This window comes from Cryphonectria parasitica (genome assembly GCF_011745365.1).
Source record: "Cryphonectria parasitica EP155 unplaced genomic scaffold M406scaffold_2, whole genome shotgun sequence".
NCBI classification, from domain to species: Eukaryota; Fungi; Ascomycota; class Sordariomycetes; order Diaporthales; family Cryphonectriaceae; genus Cryphonectria; species Cryphonectria parasitica.
In genome coordinates, this window is record NW_024468910.1 from 3,527,029 (window position 1) to 3,546,928 (window position 19,900).

General features: G+C 53.8%; 5 protein-coding genes across 5 annotated transcripts; 3 read left to right on the forward strand and 2 right to left on the reverse strand.

Moving 5' to 3' along the window:
- Window positions 1-2,825, reverse strand: M406DRAFT_327312 (putative sulfate transporter; the record flags this gene model as incomplete). The annotated part of the gene is made up of 4 exons (XM_040920191.1): window positions 1-1,604; window positions 1,688-2,237; window positions 2,332-2,477; window positions 2,552-2,825. 4 exons carry the CDS (start codon window positions 2,823-2,825, stop codon window positions 1-3), a joined length of 2,574 nt encoding a protein of 857 aa, XP_040779860.1.
- Window positions 2,826-7,089: 4,264 nt separating this feature from the next.
- On the forward strand, window positions 7,090-9,363 carry M406DRAFT_273402 (TBC-domain-containing protein). The gene is made up of 3 exons (XM_040918185.1): window positions 7,090-7,725; window positions 7,926-8,713; window positions 8,823-9,363. Exons 1-3 carry the CDS (start codon window positions 7,549-7,551, stop codon window positions 8,944-8,946), a joined length of 1,089 nt encoding a protein of 362 aa, XP_040779861.1. The 5' UTR covers window positions 7,090-7,548; the 3' UTR covers window positions 8,947-9,363.
- A 2,547-nt stretch (window positions 9,364-11,910) lies between these two features.
- Window positions 11,911-13,047, forward strand: M406DRAFT_355070 (uncharacterized protein). The gene is made up of 2 exons (XM_040923068.1): window positions 11,911-12,592; window positions 12,723-13,047. Exons 1-2 carry the CDS (start codon window positions 12,350-12,352, stop codon window positions 13,035-13,037), a joined length of 558 nt encoding a protein of 185 aa, XP_040779862.1. The 5' UTR covers window positions 11,911-12,349; the 3' UTR covers window positions 13,038-13,047.
- Window positions 13,048-13,462: 415 nt separating this feature from the next.
- On the reverse strand, window positions 13,463-15,347 carry M406DRAFT_92217 (uncharacterized protein; the record flags this gene model as incomplete). The annotated part of the gene is made up of 2 exons (XM_040926219.1): window positions 14,882-15,347; window positions 13,463-14,782 (listed from the first exon to the last, which is right to left on the reverse strand). Exons 1-2 carry the CDS (start codon window positions 15,077-15,079, stop codon window positions 13,463-13,465), a joined length of 1,518 nt encoding a protein of 505 aa, XP_040779863.1. The 5' UTR covers window positions 15,080-15,347.
- A 1,502-nt stretch (window positions 15,348-16,849) lies between these two features.
- On the forward strand, window positions 16,850-18,175 carry M406DRAFT_355072 (uncharacterized protein). Its single transcript, XM_040923069.1, has 3 exons — window positions 16,850-16,998; window positions 17,091-17,337; window positions 17,426-18,175. The coding sequence occupies exons 1-3, from the start codon at window positions 16,865-16,867 to the stop codon at window positions 17,465-17,467; spliced, it is 423 nt and encodes a 140-aa protein (XP_040779864.1). The 5' UTR covers window positions 16,850-16,864; the 3' UTR covers window positions 17,468-18,175.
- Window positions 18,176-19,900: the final 1,725 nt, after the last annotated feature.

The window sequence follows — 19,900 nt, forward strand, 5'->3', positions numbered from 1 at the left end:
TTATACATTCTTTGCGTCCTCGTCTTCGCCAGTCGACCTGGGCTCCGCCGACGCCCTCGCCTCCACGTTGGCGATGGCGCTCTGCAGGGCGCTCGTGAGATCCACGTGGAAGAGCGGCCTGTTGGCGCTGTGCACGGCAACCGCCCTGCGCTGTCTGAGCCTCGAGCCCTGGTCCCTTGTCGCTGTCTTCTTGATCTCGTCCTCCTGCGAGCTGCCGCTCGCGCTCCCCGTTTCGGCCACGTTGATGTGGTCCGGGTTGTGCAGGCCCTCCTCGACCTTGCCCGGGTGCTCACGCTCGCGCAGGGTCTTCTCGTTGAGCTCGGCCTCGGCCTGCGCCGCGGGGCTGTCCTCGCCGCCCATTTCAGCCACGCTGAAGATGCTCTGCCACCTGTGGTGCTGGCCGTCGGGCCGCTCATTGGGATAGCCAAAGCCAGCAGCCACGAGGGCCCGTTTCGCCCAGCGGTTGTTGATGCAGGCGATGTGCCAGTCGACAAAGTCGGGAGCCGCGTACCGGTCGAGCTGGTTGCGGACATCGATCAGGGCTTGCACCGAGGTCACGTCGACAAAGTTGACGGCAGAGAAGTCGAGGATAATTGCCTGCACGGTCGGTAGGTCCTCGTGGCCCGCGTTGAGGTTGATCTCGCCCCGGAGAGCCTTCTTCAGGGCACGCTTCGACGGGCCTGGGTCATTCCATGGACGGTCACCGGGACGTGGATACGAGTTGAGGCTCGTGCGGCGGGTCTGCTCGAAGATGCACTCCACCATGTATTCCAATGTGTGGTTGGCATTGGGGTAGTTGAAACCCTCGGAAAAGCGGTAGATGAAGATACCGGGGTAAGGCTGCGAGAGGGCAATGGCTGGGTTGGAGCCGTCACCGTGGTTGATGGGGAGGTAGACGTTGCGCGACAGAGGATGGTCGATGTGGCTGGTGGGGTTCGAGCTCGAGCTGCCGAACGTGCCGTACTCGCCAAGGCGCTGGTCCGCGTCCTTGCCGAGGACTGAGCTGCCCTGGACCGAGTTGACCTTGACACGCCCGAGGAAGCGACCGCGGCTGCGGAGGATGCGGTACAGGAGCATGGCCGCTGATATGCAGATAGTGGTGTAAATACCGTCCTCGATGCTGCTGAAGACAGTGACGAGCACACCTGCGAAGAAGATGATGACCTCGAAGGGCGAGACGCGCCAGAACTGGTAGACGGTGTCGGGAGGCGTGACTAAGTCACCGACAGCGTGGATAATGACGGCGGACAGAGAAGCCGATGGAATGTAGAAGAAAACGGCAGGCAGCGCGTAGATGGCCAGCAGGACCACGACGGCCGAGATAACACCGGCGAAAGGTGTCCGCACGCCGGCCCTTGCCTTGATGGCTGTGCGGCTAAAGGAACCGGTAGCAGGATATGCACCCAGGAAGGGTCCCAGAAGGTTGGCAATACCGATGGCCACCATCTCCTGCGACGGGTTGATCGTGTAGTTGTTGACTCGACCGAAGGACTTGGAAATGGCAATGTGCTCGATCAAGAGGACAATAACTGTCGATGGGAGGTATTCAACCAAGGCGCTGACCAGAGACTTGGTCATGAGCGGAGCACCGGCGTTCTGGAAGCCTATATTTATATTATAACAGTAATTAGCGAATGTTCCCACAAACAAAACCAGCTGGGGCCGGCTATTGAGAAAGAGAACTCACCTCTCGGGACGGTTCCCAGAATCTTGAACTTGGGATCCGAACGGTGGTGCATGTTGACGAGCCAGCTGATCATAGTGTACAGAAGGATAACGAAGACCGTGCGCAGAGTCGAGATGAAGAACAGTAGCTTCTGATGCTTGGGGTTCTTCTTGGCCAGCCACTGGCATGCATGCCGGATAGCATACAGCAGGACAAGGGCCGTGAGACCCATAGCAGAGTCAAGCGTGGCGGTGGGAAGATACTTGAGTGTGTTGATCATCACACGGTATGTGGGGTCGCGGGTCGTCCATGGCTTTGGGAACGTCTCGCCCAGCAGAGTGGGCACCTGACCGACCAAGATGTTTATAGCCGAGCCTGTCATGTAGGCCGAGAGCGAGACCAGGGGAATCATGTCGACAATCCAGCCAATGCGGATGAAGCCGATGAAAAATACGATCGCGCCAGCCAGGATAGCCAAGCAAGATGCAATCTGGTATGCCTCGACGTCCGGGAACTGGTCCTGTAGCGCAAGAACGATGTTGCCCGTGAGTTGAGACATGACAGCGACGGGCTGTGGCGATCAGTCAGCTATCGTCTGTGTGTGTATTGTGTGTGTGTGCGTGTAGGAACAAGGAATGGAAAACGCTCTGGGAGGGCATGCTTACTCCGATAGTGATATCCTTGGAGGTCGCGAAGAACCAATAGATCAAGACGCCCATGAAGGAGGAGTACAGTCCGAACTCGACGGGGAGCTCAGCAAGTTTGGCATATCCCATACCCTGGGGAACAACCACAGCCCCGATCGTGATACCTATTGGAATTCTATGGTGAGTAACCCTTGCGTGGCACATACACGAAAGCCCTCGGACTCGAGAGGAAACTCACCAGCAACCATATCACCAGCGAGCCAGATAAAATTGTATTTTCCAATCCAGGACAGGAAGGGGAACAAGGACTTGACATAGTTTGCCACGCCCTTGCCTGTGGGCGAAATGTCATGAAAGTATTCAGAAACGGTCACGGGCTGTTCAACGAACACCGCCGTGCCGGACTCGGGCTCTTCCCTCGAAACCTCGTCCAGATAGGGCTCATTCTCCTGGAGCTTGATGTTGAAGAGCTTGGCCAGCCCATGGCCGATCTTGGTGCGCGTGGTTGCCATGCTGTTGACGGCCGGCGCACCGTGCGAAGGAGGAGAGGGCTAAGGTAAGAAGAAATAGATAGCAGAGCAAAGACTGAGCCCGGTCTATATCTGCTTGATGATGGTACCCTTCAAGACGAAAGAAGGAGGAGGAAGGTGGGACAAAGGGTCCGTAGACTAACGGATGACAGCCGTGATATATATCTCGCTTAGGCAGGGTCCGTCTCAAACGCCGTAAGAGCCCAATCCGGGGAGGGTGGCCGCGGAGGTAGGGCCGTAGAAGGGCCAGGCACGGTGAAAGTCAAGCCCTATACGCCGTGCTGGGTCCGTGACTTGTGATTTAGGTTCCTCGACGCCGGGCAAGCCACAGGATCCACGCAACAACAGGCGACAGAGGCTAAAGATGAATACTAATGCCACGTGCTAAACCTCGAGGACCGCACGGCTGGGACCAGATGTTCAGCTGAATCTGGAGAGGTGCGATCGGTGGTCGGGACTAAGAAGTAAATTGCACACCTTGGGGGTGGCGGTGGCCGGCTGACGGGTGAAGGCGTCCAGAAGCACTTTGGGTGTAACTAATAGATGGCGAGGATTGTTGGATGATGGCGCAATTGCATCTAGATAAGGCCCAGGTCCAATGGCCCAGAGTTCAGCTCCTCGGTCTGAGCCTAGGGAAGAGCGGGAAGAAGAAAAAAAAAAAAAAAGGTTGGCAGCCGTCTGTGGTGAATAGGATAGACCAATAAGAAGAAAAATAAGAAGAAAAAGAGCACGTTGGGCTGGGTTGAGAGGTCTCAGTCAAGAGATCCAGGCCGAACTGGTGAGGCTAGTAAGTAAAGAGTTGACGCTGAGTCGGTAGGATAGTACTAATGGTATCGTGGCGTGGCGTGGGGTCTTTTTTTAGTCCACCAGGGGGAAGAAGGCAGGGCCGATGAGCTGAAGGGGAAAAAAAAAAAAAAAAAGTCGGCGGCGACTGCCCGGAGATGGATCCCAACTTGTATCCTTCGTCCTTCGTCCTGGACTTGGCTCGAGAGTCGAGACTCGCGGAGAAAAGGCAAAAAGGTATTGAGTGGATGGCGAAAGAGATTATCATTGGGATCGGGGGGGGGGAGGGGCAGCAGGTAGAAAAGAGACAAGCCAACATAAACCTTGCCCCAGACGATAAATGACATTAAGCGATATCCAGCGTGAGGGATGAAAAAAAAAAAAAAAGGAGGCATGGGTTATTAGTTTGGGAGTGACTGATGTACATAGTACGCTCCTCCAGGAAAGGAGTGGGCTACTCATCCTGGGAGAAAAAGTCGATGGGTTACGATTGCGTGATTCACACTTTGCCCAAACAAGCCTCGTTGAGAAAGGCTTGTGGGAAGGCTCGACAGGGACTCTGGGGGGGAACAGGCAGGGGAAGACGAAAGACGGTGACGATTGGATACCGAAAAGCACGGCGAAGAACGATCCACCTCATAGAGAATTGCGTACGCACCCATGGCAGATCGACTCTCGCCGCAGTCAGTCCGCCACCGGTAGCCGCACCGCAGCGGGCACTTAGTGGCAGATCTGCCGTGGCACTTACAGTAAGGAGATTTGGTGGGTCGGGACGCGACAAGTTGCAGTGAATATCCATTATCCAGAGACAAACTTCCCTGCATTTGGTAATAAAAAAAAAACGCATACTTGCTCATTTTGTTGTACTATGTATATCTACGCCCGAAACAGCTCGACGGCTGTTTCGAAACTTTCCCCCTCGAGATCTGGGTATGACCCAGGTAGGGCTGAGATACTGGGTACTTGTTTCGAGGTTGCATAGCAGAGAGGAAAGACCCGAGACCACCCTATCTTTTGGGTTTTCCTGCTTGGCTCATAGAGGCAGAAGGCCGGAAGAGGAAGGTCTCCCAGAGAGATGAGAACTCTGATAAAGCCACCTCCCACCACCAGGGAGGAGGGGGCGAATTCCGTCGGCAACCGCTGTGCAGGTCATCAGACAGACAGAGAACTCTCTGGTCGTCTACTCTACAATAGTAGGTTTGGTAGTATGAAATAGTGACCACACTGCCAGTCAGCTTCGTGCGTATCCACGAGGAAGCCAAGGAGCTAGAGAGCGCCTCAACTCTTCCCCTTCATCCCGTTGCCCCCATAGTGGCATGGTGGTGACCTGGGTACGATGGCCAAAAAAAAAAAAAAAAAAAAAAAGCCATCCTCGCAAGCTTGACACAGAATCTGAACATGTCGTTTCTGCTATGGGATGCTGTAAGTCTTGCAATACTATAGTATACCTCAGTAGTCGGCAGACCCGCAGCCCTGGGCCCTGTGGGGGACGGCTTCAGGGATGAGGGCAAAGTAGCCAATCATGCGGTTTCACGGGAAATGATGTGATCGTCCTGCAGTTGATACCATCGTCCTCCGAGGAAACGCTAGAGTAGCCCCATTCATGCGACGCCATCTTGGTATGGCCGGGCGCCTGGAATGTTTTCTTGCGGCTGAGGAAGAGGCTAGATTCCTATTAGCGGTCACGATGGTATCTCGAGCTGAAATGTATCTCTCAGGTGCGCATGGCATCGTGGGGATATGTCGTAGTGCAAAGAATGGCCTCTTTCTGGTTTGATGATCAGCTTCTACTTTTCCATATTCAAGACTGTGCTGCGTGGGGGGCGGGGGCCTGTTCCATGTGCTTAGTGGTCTTTGTGGTCTTCATTTGTCACTGAAATCAAACACCAACGTCACGACCGCGTCGTCTCTGTTGAATGCGATCCAGTCTGTGACGGAACTGACCCCATTGAACCTCGGAGATCGAAATAGGCAGTGTGGATCCGGGTGAGGTCACCGACGGGTGTCGCCTCGAAAGGGGGATCCAGAACTTCCTTTGGGTCCATAGTAGTGCCAGTACGCGCACGTAGTTTTGGTATTACACCGAACAATATGCAGACAGTAGCGATGCTGACATAAGCAGAAACAATGTAGATGGCGGGTGCTTGAGACGCTGCTATCATTGTGTGTACCAATGCGAGAGGCGATGCTGCAGACATGGGATGCAAACATGAACACACGAGCTGGCAGGCAAGTGGCAAGGTGGTGACAAGGCCAAGAAGTTGAGATTATGATGGCCTCCCAGGCAGGTTGAAATGCAATCTGGTGGAGGTTTCCTACTGCGGTCAACTTGTCTTCTTATCCGGCGATGTTTCTCAACTGCATCCGTCAGTCAGACGGTGCATGTCTCAAAGCACGTTGTTGAAGCCATTGCTTGGTGCCCCCACCCCCTTCGTCTCTCTTTTTTCTCTCTCTGTCTTCTTTCCCTCCTTCAATGTTGCAGATAGATTCAGACATTAGATTGATTGAGAGAGGAGGACAGAAAGGAGAGGGATAGGTGGATGGGCGAGTGAGTGAGGAGGGAGTGAGTTAGCTTACTGTTGTTGAGTCTCAGAGGAAGATTATCCATGCACTTTTACTGCTATGCACACCATGTTCTTACAAAAACATAGCAGTGTTGACTACTGTACATCAAACAGCGGCCTGCCTGCGAGGCTAAGGAAAACCAAGCTCGACAAAACGCGTCCACAAACGCGGTTGGGCTGAAGCAGGAGGAACCTAGCCAACCGAACCAGCCAACCACCTTTCATCACTAACAGCCAGCTCCCAGCCCCTCGCGTCTCCGGACCTGTGACCTCAGCTTTCTTGATCCTTCCCCTCTTTCTCTTAGAGATTCAATTTAGTCCATCCATTCATCCATCAATGTGTCTTGTCGTGAGCTCTGTCAATTGTGGATGAAAATTGTATGTAACCTGGCTCGACCTGTCTATACAGAGGGAAAAAGAAAGGAGAGAGAACGAGCCCCTGTCCTTTGTTTGTGGAATCGAGGACTCATGCTCTGAGTGGGTGTGGCTCCAACCCCCTGGCAAATCGCCCTGCAGCCTCTGCAGCAGCCCCAGCAGCAGCAGCAGCAGCTGCAACCTCGTAACAACCTCCTACTTACTGCCTGAGCAGGCCTCTACAATCACAACCCACCACATCGGCGAGAGCTTCCTGCAAGGCCCACGACAGAATCGATAAGAGAGGGGGAAAAGGAGAAGGAAGAAGGAAAAGAAGGGAAGGGGAAGAAAAAAGACAGAAGGAGAAGAATACTTCGTCGTCTGCAATCTATACAGACAGCCTGCACGTGTGCAAGCACGCACGCACCTACGCACGCACGTACCAGGTGGTTACTGTACTACACTGCACTGGCACCGTGCAGCGCACCACCGTCTTCTCGAAGATGCCGAGTCCCCTCAGAGAGCCAATCCCCAGGCTTCCTCCGCCGACAACCTCGTCGGCTCCATCTGCACCAACCACCCAGTCCCCATCAGTGCTCCACCCCCCATCCTCACCAGTACCTGCTGCTACTACTGCTGGTGGCGGCACTGGTCCTGGCGCTGGCACTGGCACTGGTCCTGGCAGGGCAAGTCCTCAGCGAACCCTGCGCAAACTGGCATCTGCTCACAATCTGGGCCACGGATCTGCTGCGAGCCTCAGGGTCTCGATAGCGAACCCACCCTCCCTGATTGCCCAGCAACGCCTCCACCAGCAACATCACCATCACCAGCCACATCAACTGCCCCCGCGCCGCAACCTCTCCCCTCGACGGAGGAATGTGAGCACCACCGGCGGTCCTCCCCCCCTCAACAACAACAACAGATCACCGACCCGTGGCAAGCGAGCCAGCACACTCGTCGACAATCCTCCAATCGCCCATCAGCTGGATGCTGCTGCAGCAGCCATGTCCTCCATTGCCCTGCGCAACAGTGGGGCTCTCGGCGGCCGCACTGCCTACGATCACATACCACTCGAGAAGCTCGTCCGGGACGGTCCTCCAGACGGCGACTGGGAAACCGCTCTCGAGTGTGCCCGGATGAAGATCCTGCAGCAGGAAATCAAGAGCGACAGCGATGGCATGGTGAGTGACTCTCATTCTCTCTCTCTCTCTCTCTCTCTCTCTCTCTCTCTCTTTTGTGGTCATTATTTTGCGGGTCTACCTAGACGACTACGCGACGGGCCTTGGCAAGTTGTGGAATCAAGACAATACCAGCCTTGCTGACACAACTGGAGAGGGGAGGGGCATCTCCTCCCTCCCTCTCTCCTTTCTCTCTCTCCCAGTCTAACCTGCGCATCTACGTCTGGTTGATCATGCTCGGCGCACCCGTACTCAGCACCGACGACTACCTCGGGTTTGTCCATCGCGGCGCCTCACCCGCCTACTCCAAGATCCGCAACGATACCTTCCGCACCCTGACCACCGACCCTCTGTTCCGCCGCCGGGTGAGCGAAGCCTCTCTCATCCGCCTTTTGAACGCCATCGCCTGGAAGCTCCATGATGCCAGACCTCCTCACCCTCCAACCAGTCGTCAGTCCCTCCCCGCCAGCCAAGAGACTCCCACCAGGGGCTCACAGGGCATCCAGTCCCACGGGACCAGTCCCGCCGCGAAGCATCGCGCACGTGCGCTGACACTCACCACCGAAGGTTCTGAGAGCAGCCTGGCCCCCGAGGCTGGCATCTACGTGCAGGGTATGAACGTCCTGGCTGCCCCCTTCCTGTACGCGGCACGCAGCGAGGCCGAGGCGTTTGTTGGCTTCTACCAGCTGTTGACCAAGGAGTGCCCGGGCTATATCCGCGGTGCCATGGACGGTGTACACAAGGGTCTGGCGCTGGTCGACAAGGTCTTGGGCATTGTCGACCCGAGGCTGAGCATGTACCTTACCTCCAAAGGTCTTTCGGCAGAACTGTACGCGTTCCCGTCGGTCCTGACGCTGTCGGCGTGCACCCCTCCCCTGCCAGAAGTGCTGAGGCTCTGGGACTTCCTGTTCGCGTATGGGCCTCACCTGAACATCGTGTGCATTGCCGCTCAGCTAGTCATCCACCGAGATGAAATCATGGCCTCCCCCAAGTGAGTTTGCTGATTGAAACAGAAGGAGAGAAGAAGAAAATAAGCCCCACTATGACCTGGATGAATGACCTGGGCTGACAACCTCTTTCCTCTTTTTCCCTCTCACCAGCCCCAGTCACTTTCTTCGAACCTTCCCAGCCTTGAACGCAGAGAAGGTCCAGGCCATGACGCTGGCACTCTTGGCGAAACTACCGGACGACGTATACTCTGAAATTGTGTCGCATGCAATGTAACGGACGACGTCGTAATCAACGTGGCACGCCTGCACGGCCAGGAGTGACCAGATTTCAGCTTTCGGCGGCGGCTATTTTGGGGAACCACCATCCCGGAGGGTCGAGACGACGACACGGTCCGCGACGGAGACCAAGACGTGGATGGGGAAAGAAGTGGGAGCATCTTACGTCAGCCCGTCGCTGAAACATCTTCGAGAAACAGTTGGTGGCGTGTACCGGAGACCGAGCCCACCACCGGGCGATGGCTTTTGGAAACTGAGCTGACGTAGCAGATATGTTTGATGAGAACGAGAGGACGTGTACGATTACAATACTACGACTAATTGACGAATCATGAACGACTTGAAAGAGGGAACACAGCCCAACAAAGGGACGCTATATGCATTATCATCGAGAGGAGTTTGCGTGTTTCGCTCGAAAAGAAAAGAAGAAAAAAAGTTACTCCAGATATGCTGCATTGTCGGGCGACAGACATTGGAAACGATAGATGAAAGGAGAAGCATGGATATTGTGAAGCCGGACATTATTATGGAACCTAATGCATTGGTATCGTTGTTGTTGTATGATAGATATTGTAGCAGCATTGATCGGGTCTCGGATGAAATAATAACATGTGCGATGTGCGTTGATGGCAACAAAACAGGAAATGCGTTCTGTTTAGCAGAATAACAACAACCTAGGCGAAATTCTTCAGTTGCTTCCTATGTACGGTAGGCTGAATGCTGTCGGTCACAGAAATGGACAGACAAACATTGGGAGATCCAACAAATTGGGGGGGGGGGGATTGTCCTAAGAGATGGTGGCTTCTAAAAATTGCTGAAGATGAGGCTCACCCGCAGGTGGCTTGCATTTGCATGCACGCGCACGCACCTTGCAGCAGAAGCCATCGCTCCGTCCCCCCTCGACCCTTGATGAAACGCGGCGTGCCTGTACTAGAACACATCCCTGACGGGCCAGTGCCGACTGACCTATAGGTATAGAATTTTCACTTCATTGCTGCTGCATCTGTTATATGTACAATTTGCTGGGCGTTTTGTACTTGAGAAGTTGGGTGGTTTGCCTTCTTTTTCTCTTCTATTTTCTTCTTCTCCCCAGAGCTGGGGAAAAAGGTTTAAGCTTGGGCAAGTACTTAGTTTAGGTACATAGTAGCTGCTAGCGCCATCTTCTCCTCACTGCAGATCAGTGACTGCACTGCCTGAGCAGCTCTGGCAGTGCAGCCTGGAGAACTGCCGCGTCCTTTTTTGGGTCACACAATGCTTGGCTCGGAGGAGGAGCAGCAGCAGGCGATGCATTTTCACAGACTGTTCCTCCTCATCCTCCGCCTGCTGATGCCGCCCCGCTTCCTCCTTTGTTAATCATTCATCCATTCTCTCCCCCTCTCCCCCTACACCCTCCTCAGCCCTGCTCTTCTACCGCTGCTACAGAAAATTTTCTATCAAGCTAGAGCGGAGCGCCCGCGCCCACACGTTAACCCCAAATTTAGAGTGGTCTCCCCCCTCAACCCCCCCCCCCAAAAGCCTGGGCAGATCAACTAAGTCAAGTAGCCTCGAACCTAGCGCCCAGCGCGCCAGCAGCAGAAAGCGTGGCAAGGCACGCCGCCAGGCACCAGGGGACAATGTGGATCCGCACCCCCCAGGCTCAGCCTTGTTATCTGGGGAACTCTAGTGAGAGGAGGCAAGGAACGAGAAAGAGTAACAAAAAAAAAAAAAAAAAGTCACTCAAAAAAATCATCAAATCAGGGCCGGAAACGCCATGGCTGTGACAAGGAAAGCTCCCCCTGCGCGCATCATATCTGCCGCACAGTCGATTTCGACATCACTGTAACCATGCGATGGCTGCGACAATAAATCACCACCCAGAAACAACCAACCCTGGACAAGTATGACGTCGCGGGGTCGCATCCGGCGAATTTTACATGCAGCATTCCAGCTTTTTCCCCTTCTTGTTCTCTTTTTCTTCTACCTGCTTCGTCTCTCCAGGTCGCGTCACTAGTTGTGTGTGCGTCTGTGTCTGATAAACCTCGTGTGTAATCATGCACATTTACCATATAACATAGTTGCATTAATACCATAGTAAGCCTCTGGTGGTGACTTGCAAGAGAACCGAGGGAGGAGGAAGAAGGAGTGCAGGGCAGGAGGAACAAGAGCTGATGATTTTCGTCTGACCACATCCAACAACAGGGCCTTGCTGCACTGCACACCTCAGGATTGACGGAGGATCCACCGATCTGGGACTGGCGTTCGAAGTTCTCCCCAAACCAACCCCTCCAAGGCGGAGACTGGGTTCCCTGCCTTGGCCTTTGGCAACCAGGTAAGGTTTTTGGTTCGGCTTGTACCCTACTGTCAGTTGTTGATGTGGGTATAGGTGGTGTGGGGGTTGGAATGGATTCCGGGATGGACAAGAGACAGTCAGACAGACAAGTGCAAAAAAAGACAGAGAGCCAGAGGGGGTGGGGGGAAACAGGGCCTTGGTTACATAGTGACACACATAGCCGCGACCGTTACCAGACAGAAAAGAGACACAGACAGCAACTAGGAAACTTGCGGCTGTGGCCCGATATCATTCTTTGGCCATAAGCACGGCCAGATCCACGACTTGTTTTATGGTCGGGGCCCCGTCCATCTCAAACCATTCTCTCTTCTTCTGAAGTCTCGCTCGATTTACTTCTCTTCTTCCCGTGTGTGCTTGTGTGTGTGTGTGTGTGTGTGTGTGGCTTCAAATCAGATAATCAGACCTGTCCCGAGTCCCAGGTTTCATTCGTTACCCGGACGCACTCTCGAGAGGCCTGTACATCTCCTTCTATACCCACCCCCCACTTACCCGGAAAGCAAGAAGAAAAGACGAAAAAAGAACAGAGACGTCAACCGAACTTTGAAACTTTTTTCCACGTACCTGCCAAGACAGATACAAACACGGAACGGGTTTTGTCATAGCCTCGTTTCGACCGAATTCTTGATTTTATTTCCGAAAACAGAGAGAAGAGCAGAGCAGAGAGAAGAAAAAGAGAAAAGACTGCCCTTTTCTCTCGTCTGTCTGATCCGCTTCGTCTAATTTCTAATATCTCTCTACTATCAATACCTGGTGGTACATTTATTTTTTTTACGGACGACCCTCCACTGCCACGAGACGCAGACGCATCGTCAACCGCCACCACACACGCTATAATAAGCTTCTAGGCTTCTATCCATTTTCTTCTTCTTCTTCACCATCAACAGCCGAGGAGACCAGACCGCACGCGCTCCGCCCCCTCAACCATACGAATTCTCCACAGGCGCGGAGGCCTCGAAAAAGGAATCCGCCCCCCTCAACCCTTTGCATAAACTCTCGCCCCAGCGAACGAACATTTCTTTTATTGGGAGAGGCGGTTTGGTCCCACAAAGGAAATTCATCACACACCATCAACATGATACCCACGTCGTGCCTGCGCGAGACCATCATCCTCGTCATCTTCGGCATCGTCCTGGTCCCCATAGCAGCAAAGCGCGCCCATCATGCACCACCGGGCTACGGGCAAACCTTCTCCAAGGAGCTCTCGTCGCTCACCTGGTACAACCGCGAGTCCGCATTGCTCTTGAGCAAGGTGCCGAGGGTAGACGATCCGATCGCTTATCGACCCAGCCCGCCGCTTGCTGAGCAGGCATTCGAGGTACGGCCCCCCCCCCCCTCATTCTCTTTCCCATTACATGCGCCCTTAAGAAAGGACATTTCTTTCTTTGACTTTCTTTTTCTTTTCCTTGCTTCTTTCTTCCCTTTTACTGACATTTTCCACAATATAGCATAATGAGACACTCTCGATATTATATGCGACAGACAGTGCGCCATATACAGAAACAAGTGCGCCCTTGACGATCCGCTTTCAGATCAGCACAGCGAGGGACCAGACGGCGATGACGACGACGAGCAGCAGCAGCACCGTGACAGGATCCAGCGGAGAGGCTATGGCAACGACGGCACCGCGGTCGGCGAGTGCAACCACACAACCACCACCGGCCGTCGTCAAGGCGTCGTCGGATGCTAGCAGGGGAAGCTGGAGACTCATCTGGATGGGCTCTGCGATCGCTGCGGTCGCGGTCTTTATGATGTCGTGCTGAGCAGAGAGAGAGAGAACCAACCCGTTGCGTGTGTAAAAGCGGAGGTGGAGATGTGTATAGCCTCCCCCCAGATTGACGGACGGAACTGCCTCCTATTTCTTCTTCTTTTCTTTATAGAGTCTTTGGATTCCATGGTGCGGTGTTTTGGGCGTTGGTTGACTGGCTGCTGCCAGACAGGATATACCCCGCGGTATGTGTATATGGGAAACAGGATGGGATGCATATGATTTGAGACGATAGATGATACCCCTCTCGACTCGGAGCAAAATCGCTCTGGTCGTCGCTATAGACAATGCTAAATGATTTGGTTGTCTATTTGGTTGGTTTTTTTTTTTTTATAAAAAAAAAACAATAAAATGTATAAGAATAAAAAATAAAAAAAAAGATACTATTTTCTTTTTCCATACCTACCGCCAATTTCCCTTTCAGTATGCAGGACATCCTCCCTCAGCCCGCAGAAAGGCCAAGGAGAAGAACTCCTGCATGGCGGTGTAGTGGAAGAGAATGCCGCCGAGCACGGCGATGTGCCACAGGTTGTGGCTACCGCCAAAGTAGTCGAACATGCCTGGGCACCACCTCTCGGGGATCTTGGAGGCGTAGACAAAGGCGCCGGCGATGTAGACGAACAGCGACTTGGCGATTGGCGAGTAGAAGTCCCAGACGAACTGGGAGCCGCGGGTGAAGCTCAGCTGCAGGATGGGGAGGAAGCCTGTGGCACCAAGCCCGATGAAGAAGGCCACACGGGCCCAGGCCATGTCGGCGCGGTTGAAGGTGGGGTTCCAAGGCAAGATGACGCCGGCGATGCCCAGGATGGCGGTGGCCGTCATGTAGGTCCAGCGGCTGGCGGGCTCGCAGTAGAAGGCGGTGTACTCAGTGGTCATGATGGAGGCGGCAATGAGAAGGGAGATGCCCGTGTAGTCGACGCAGGCGAAGGTGGAGATGAGGTGGACGTCGGTGATGGCGTTCATGGTGTGCCAGATGGTGCTGCAGACCAGGCACTGGCAGGCGGCGAAGAAGAACATGGCGGCGATGAGGACGTCGGCGCCGGTGGAGAGGTGGAAGTTGATGGAAGTTGGGTAAAAGTAGAAGGCGACGGCCAGGATGAGGACAAGCCCCAGCGCGTGCGACCAGATGTTGACCAGCTCGTTGGACACGGCAAAGGCAGATCGGATGCACCCTGTGTACGACTCCCGGAAGCGATACCCCCGGAGGATGTGCGGGTTGATACGCCAGGGCACAGGCAGGTCCTCGTAGCGAATGAGGCCGTGCTCGCGCGCCCGCTGGACGGCGCGTTGGATCGTCTCCTCGAGACCCTCGGCGGCGTGCTTCGCCCCGCGGATGCCCTCCTCCATGACCTCTCGCGCCGACGAGATGACCTGCCTGCCCTCGGCGCGCACGATCTCGGCGGCGTCGGCCATGCCCGCCAGAGAGCGCTCGCGGAACTTGGCGGCGCGGGCCTCAAAGTCGGAGAGCATGCCGTCCAGCAGCTCGATGGACACGCGGGCCTTGTCAACGGTCGAGTCGGCAGCCGCCAGAGCGTCGTGGTAGCGCGTCTCGAGGGTCTCGACCATGACATGGAAGCGCCGGCGGCCCTCACCCAGGACCTCTTCGGAGACCTGTGAGCACCGTGATCGGACCGTCTGGAGGGTGTTGTAGGCGCGGGCGAGGGTGGTGTCGAAGTGGAGGTCGGAGTAACTCTCGAGGAGGTCGAGGCGGCGCTCGAGCTCACAGAGGAAGAGGTCAACCTGGAATGGGACAGGAGAAGGGGTTGTCAACGGGAGAGCTCCTCATGGGTACAACTTGACATGCACACCCTGAAACATATACATATAGGATTGACTAACCTTCAGCATGACTGCCTCTTCCCCCTCCATAAAAGATGCCACTACAGATTTCCTCCTCTGGGGAGCGAAATTGGAGTGTCGTCTCCTTCTGATCTCCGGCCTGGGCTCGGTACTGGAACTCTGTGCCTCCTCGGTCTCGTCGCTAGCCCGTAGGCTACACGGCGAGGAGCATGAAGCCATGCTCAGTGTCGACTCCATGACGATGGGAGAAAGAAAGGAAGAAGAAGAAAAGGATGAGAAAGAATCGTGGGCGTGTGTGTCGGCTCAGCTCAGCGTTTCTCACACCCCAAGGCACGCACACGGCCGAAGGAGGTGACGTCTTGTAGAATGCAACTCGTCTTCACATGTGTTGTAGTCCTGTCACCACGGTGCTGCCTTGGAGAGAAGAGCGATCAATTGGCCGTTTCACACACTGACAACGTCGCCTTGTCTGATAAGAATTATCATATGAGTGAGTCTTTTCAACTCCTTTCGGTCAAACTATGTTGAAAGGACATTTCTCCCATTGTCTGGGAGGAGGATGAGGAGGGAAATGAGAGCGCCGCAATCAGCGCTACTCCGGATGTGCGGGGGGCTGTTTTTTTTTAGGGTCCCCAGCGCCTGGTCCTCCCGAGGTTCGGTCCTCAACGTTGTAGGCACAGTGGTCCTCTGGAAAGTTTGTTGAGGGGTTCAAAAGACCCCCACTGGTCGTAACCTTGACTTCCTTTCATTTCTCACATTTCTTAATTAATACAATAATGATGATGATAACACATTACAAAATAACTCTTGTTCACTACACTCTACTCTGCCTATCGTCTCATCCATTTACATTCTTTTGCAACTCGTCTTTCTCAAACTCTATCCCTTTTTAGTACCTCTAGAGTAGTTGGGCGCCTTGAACCCGAATACGTAACCGACTACCGCTGCTGTGCAAGCCAGACCCAGCTGATTACTTTTTTTCTTCTCTTTCATTTATTTACTTCATGATCCCAGACCAGAGTGAAGATCAATGTGGTGCTGCCTTTACGCATGTCGACGAAGTCGGCAACGAAGATCAAATGAAAACCCCATCTGGCAGTGGGGACCTAATGGACATGTATGCAGGGCATGCTTCCGTAGGAGGCCCCTCGGGCTTTCGCCCCTCTAAATAGACGCGGAAGAGGCCCAGCCGACGACAAGCTAATTCTTCATGCTCTCGTCGTCATCGCTGATAACTTGGTAGGTCTATCCTTGAGACGGGTCTTCTTCGTATGGCGCAAATGTGAGACTATTTCGGCACGCTTGGGCATGCTGAGCAACGGCTGAAGATGAATGAACCAAGCATTGGTGCCACGGCATTCGTTTCCGGCCGAGCTACTCATCGTGCTATACGTAGATCTTCACAGACTGCCTTGCCCGATTCCAGTCTAGCGTATTTGTCAAGAACATTTTAAACAACAAATGCTCTTCCATGGCAAGTAATGCAACAGTGCTGGAGTCAGCAGAAGAACTTGGCTTGACTTGGGCGGTTTACGACAATAGAAGGGGTCCTTCCGTTTTAGGCCATACTGGTGGGGTCCCGGGACGGGTTACAGGGGTCCCTGGATCCTTCTTGAATGACCTGCAGATTGCGCTGCCAGCCGCCGACATCTTTACCTCAGAAAGCGAAGAAGGCGCACTACCACCAAATCATCTTTCCCACGCAAAGCGCTCTCCCTCAGTGACGAACGCACGCACGGACGCAGATAAACACAAAGCTACTATTTCCCAGGAAAGGAAACACCATTCAAACGAATCAAGATGACCATCGACGCAATAGTCACCGACCCAGCCCTGCGGTCCTTCCTGCAGACCTCCCAGAACGCTCGCGAGCAGGCGCTCAACCTCGCCGACAAACTCGCCGCCGCCTCCAGCCCCGGCGCCCCACCCCTGACCACGGAGCGCCAGATCGAGCTGTCCAAGGAGCAGAAGTTGCTGACCACGAACCTGTCCTACCTGCGCGGCCTACACCGCACCGCGTATATGGGCGCCCGCGACACAAAAACCCAGACCGCCGAGGCCAGACAGGAGGTGGACGTGCTGCACCTGCAGCTGCAGAACCTGTATTACGAGCAGGCGCACCTCCAGGGGGAGATCGCCGCCTGTGAGAGCTATGAGTACGTTGGTCTTGTTGTCGCACTCGTGACGTGACAGGACGGTCCCCGGGATACAAGAATAAGATGGCGCTGACGCGACAGAAACGGGTCAGCCACGAGTACCAAAAGCTCCCCCTCATCCCCATCGAGGACTTCCTTGCCAAGCATCCTGAGCATGCAGACAAAAACGATGAGAACACCCTGATGGTTGCTCGCATCGAGGACGAGCGTGCCGAGCGGGAGGCCCTCGAGCAGCAGCGTCAGGAGCTGCTCAAGAGGAAGCAGAAGCTCATCGCCGAGAACAAGAAGCGCAGAGAAGATCTAGCCAACTTGGACAATGACCTGGAGAAGTTTATCGATGTGAGTGAACCCCCCCCCCCCCCCCCGGAGTGTGGGGGCTTGACGGCGCCATAGGCAGTTTTCATATTGACGGTGCGCAAAATCCTAGGCCGCGAAACCGATCCAGAAAACTTTCGAGAAGGTGGTCTGAGCCGCGAAACCACAGCACCTGGATTGTTATCAGTGAAACATTTCAGTGGACAGAACCTCTCACACCGAGCTAGACAAACAAAACAAGTTTGACAACACGACAGCTCAAGCCCGCCATATACTAGGTCTACACTTGACGACTTTTCAGAGCAGCGTCATCGGCCGTCCGGCACGATTACATGGCTCGAAAATTCCTGATAAGAATACGCTCTTGGCTCTATGGTCATGGCGGCTTGGACCAGAGGAAGTTTTGCATGTGGCCCAAGATATTTCAAAGAGCCCTTGTGCATCAAGTCTCCGGTCTTGGCGACTGCGATATGTGCCTGAGATATGATGGCACAAATATGTACGATCTGAGGGCCAGGCACAGGTGATCAATCAAAGAGGGGGTATATCCCGCCTCTGGCTCACCTACCCTTTCTCAAGGGCTTGGCGATGAAAGGGAACGAGAAGTGATGGAAAGGTTGGGTCAGGGCTGGATTGAAGGCACGAGAGAGCACAGATTGGTAGCGGATAATTCTAGTAATGCTCTGCGCACCATTTGGCATAAACAGCCCTCAGCTAGAGGAGCAGTTCACGGAGTCATAAGTCAGTGTCAGGTCAACTGCATGAAGTCCCAAGCCGGACTCGCCCTTTGTGGTCGAGGCTGAATAGGACCTTGTCTAAGAATGTCTCAAATTTGCGTCACTAATAAGAAATGTATTGCAACATGATAAGTTGCCACTTTGCAAGACAGGACGTGTCCTGGGACCAACTGTCCTCGCCCCCTTTGGACTGGGTGACTGTCAAGTCAGGCTTTTACAAAGTATCTATAATATATCAATGATGATTTCATGCCACTCCCTGACTCGGCGTAAAGAGACCAGTCACAAGGATAGGACATTAGCCAATACTTGCATCCCATCCTGAGGTCACTCATCCAATCTATTCACCTTCCTTGTCCTGGCCCAGTAAGGAAGCAGTTATCATACATGGTGAAGTGATGAACCTGGCTTTGCCCCCTCACCACCCCCACCCCTAGGGTGCAGGAATTAAGCAAGTGTTTGCAATAGGACACTGATCGGGCATAAGGACACTTATGTCTATCTGGACTTCGATTCTGAAAGGCATATAACCTTATCTAGCAGAGAACTGACCATGCCCTTCATCTGGTGGAAGAGGAAGGGAACAGATAAACAGACAAAGACCAGTGTTCTTGGGACTTTAAGCAAAGAAAGTTTGCTGGAGCATACACAGGCATATATCAGGCGGGAAGAAGGGCTCTTTGCTGCTTGTCCGACATGTACATAATCATGTATTACACACATGCATATACCTAAAGTAGTATAACTAACTCGAAAAAGGCCAAGCCCCCCTTTCCCCCATCTCAAAGGAAGATATCCGGCCTCCCGGCCCCCCGCCAACGACGGCAGATAGATCCTCGGATCCGGGGCCCCGCCTGGGGTTGAACTTATCTTGCCGGGATAGGGGGGCCAAAGAAGGAAAAGAGAGAGAGAGAGAGAGAGAGAGAGAGAGAGCAGGGGGGGGGGGGGCTTATACACATTAATCAATTTTCTTACACAAGTCAAGCCCAGGGAGAGTCCAAAATGTCAATCTTCATGACCTCTTTTTCTTTAGCTGAGAGAATGGAAGAGGGAGTGAGGAAGAGAGGGGAGGGAAACAACCAGATACTTACTTATCTCGCCACCCAATGACTATCCTCTCTTGGCCTCCGTCAACAAAAGCCAGGAGCTGAAACAAAGCCCCCCCCCCCCCCGCCCCCCTAAATGGGATACACACACCATGATAGGAAAGTCAAGCAAAGAGTGACGCAAGGTGTGCAAGCGTAGCAGCCACGCCGCACCCATGAGCCGCAACCCTGGCTCTTCCCGCTGCGCTGCATGCCGAAAGATTAAGAAGAAGAAAGTAAGGGGGAAAACTAAAAAATAAAATAAAAAACCCTCGTCTTTCTCATCCATGCCCATCTAGCCCACTTCATCGCGATCCTGTGCACCCATACTGTAGTATTGAACAAAATGAAGAGGAGAGAGAGAGATAAGGAAATGTCTTGGCGGCTTCATTCATCCAGTGACGGGACTTTCTTTCTTCCATCCCCCCCCCCCCTCTCTCAAGAAGAGCCTCGGCGGTCTAAAACGGGGAGAGATCTTGGTTTTCCATGAGATCAGATCGTGACGTCGACTGTGGATCGATCGGGAGAAGAGTGAGGCAACAAACTCCCTAGGAACGTGCGACAATAGCGTGAAAAAAAAAAAAAAGGTAAGGGGGGCTGCACTCGAGACGATGGTGATAATGGGGATGATGAGGCAGAGATTAATTAATTAGAAGGGAAGCTTTTAGCAAAAGACCAAAGTGCGGTTCCAATCAAGTATACATCAGTACTGCAGCGTATAAGTTCACAGTGCGACTGTGTGCACATGTGTGTGTGTGTGTGTGT

Bases quoted from the DNA above. Each gene is read 5' to 3' on its own strand.
- M406DRAFT_273402 (XM_040918185.1), top strand. From the start codon at position 7,549: ATGTCCTCCATTGCCCTGCGCAACAGTGGGGCTCTCGGCGGCCGCACT. The intron at 7,726-7,925 runs GTGAGTGACTCT...TCTCTCTCCCAG, and splicing joins AGAGCGACAGCGATGGCATG to TCTAACCTGCGCATCTACGT. The intron at 8,714-8,822 runs GTGAGTTTGCTG...CCCTCTCACCAG, and splicing joins GAAATCATGGCCTCCCCCAA to CCCCAGTCACTTTCTTCGAA.
- M406DRAFT_355070 (XM_040923068.1), top strand. From the start codon at position 12,350: ATGATACCCACGTCGTGCCTGCGCGAGACCATCATCCTCGTCATCTTC. The intron at 12,593-12,722 runs GTACGGCCCCCC...TCCACAATATAG, and splicing joins TTGCTGAGCAGGCATTCGAG to CATAATGAGACACTCTCGAT.
- M406DRAFT_355072 (XM_040923069.1), top strand. From the start codon at position 16,865: ATGGGCGCCCGCGACACAAAAACCCAGACCGCCGAGGCCAGACAGGAG. The intron at 16,999-17,090 runs GTACGTTGGTCT...GAAACGGGTCAG, and splicing joins GCCGCCTGTGAGAGCTATGA to CCACGAGTACCAAAAGCTCC. The intron at 17,338-17,425 runs GTGAGTGAACCC...GCAAAATCCTAG, and splicing joins ACCTGGAGAAGTTTATCGAT to GCCGCGAAACCGATCCAGAA.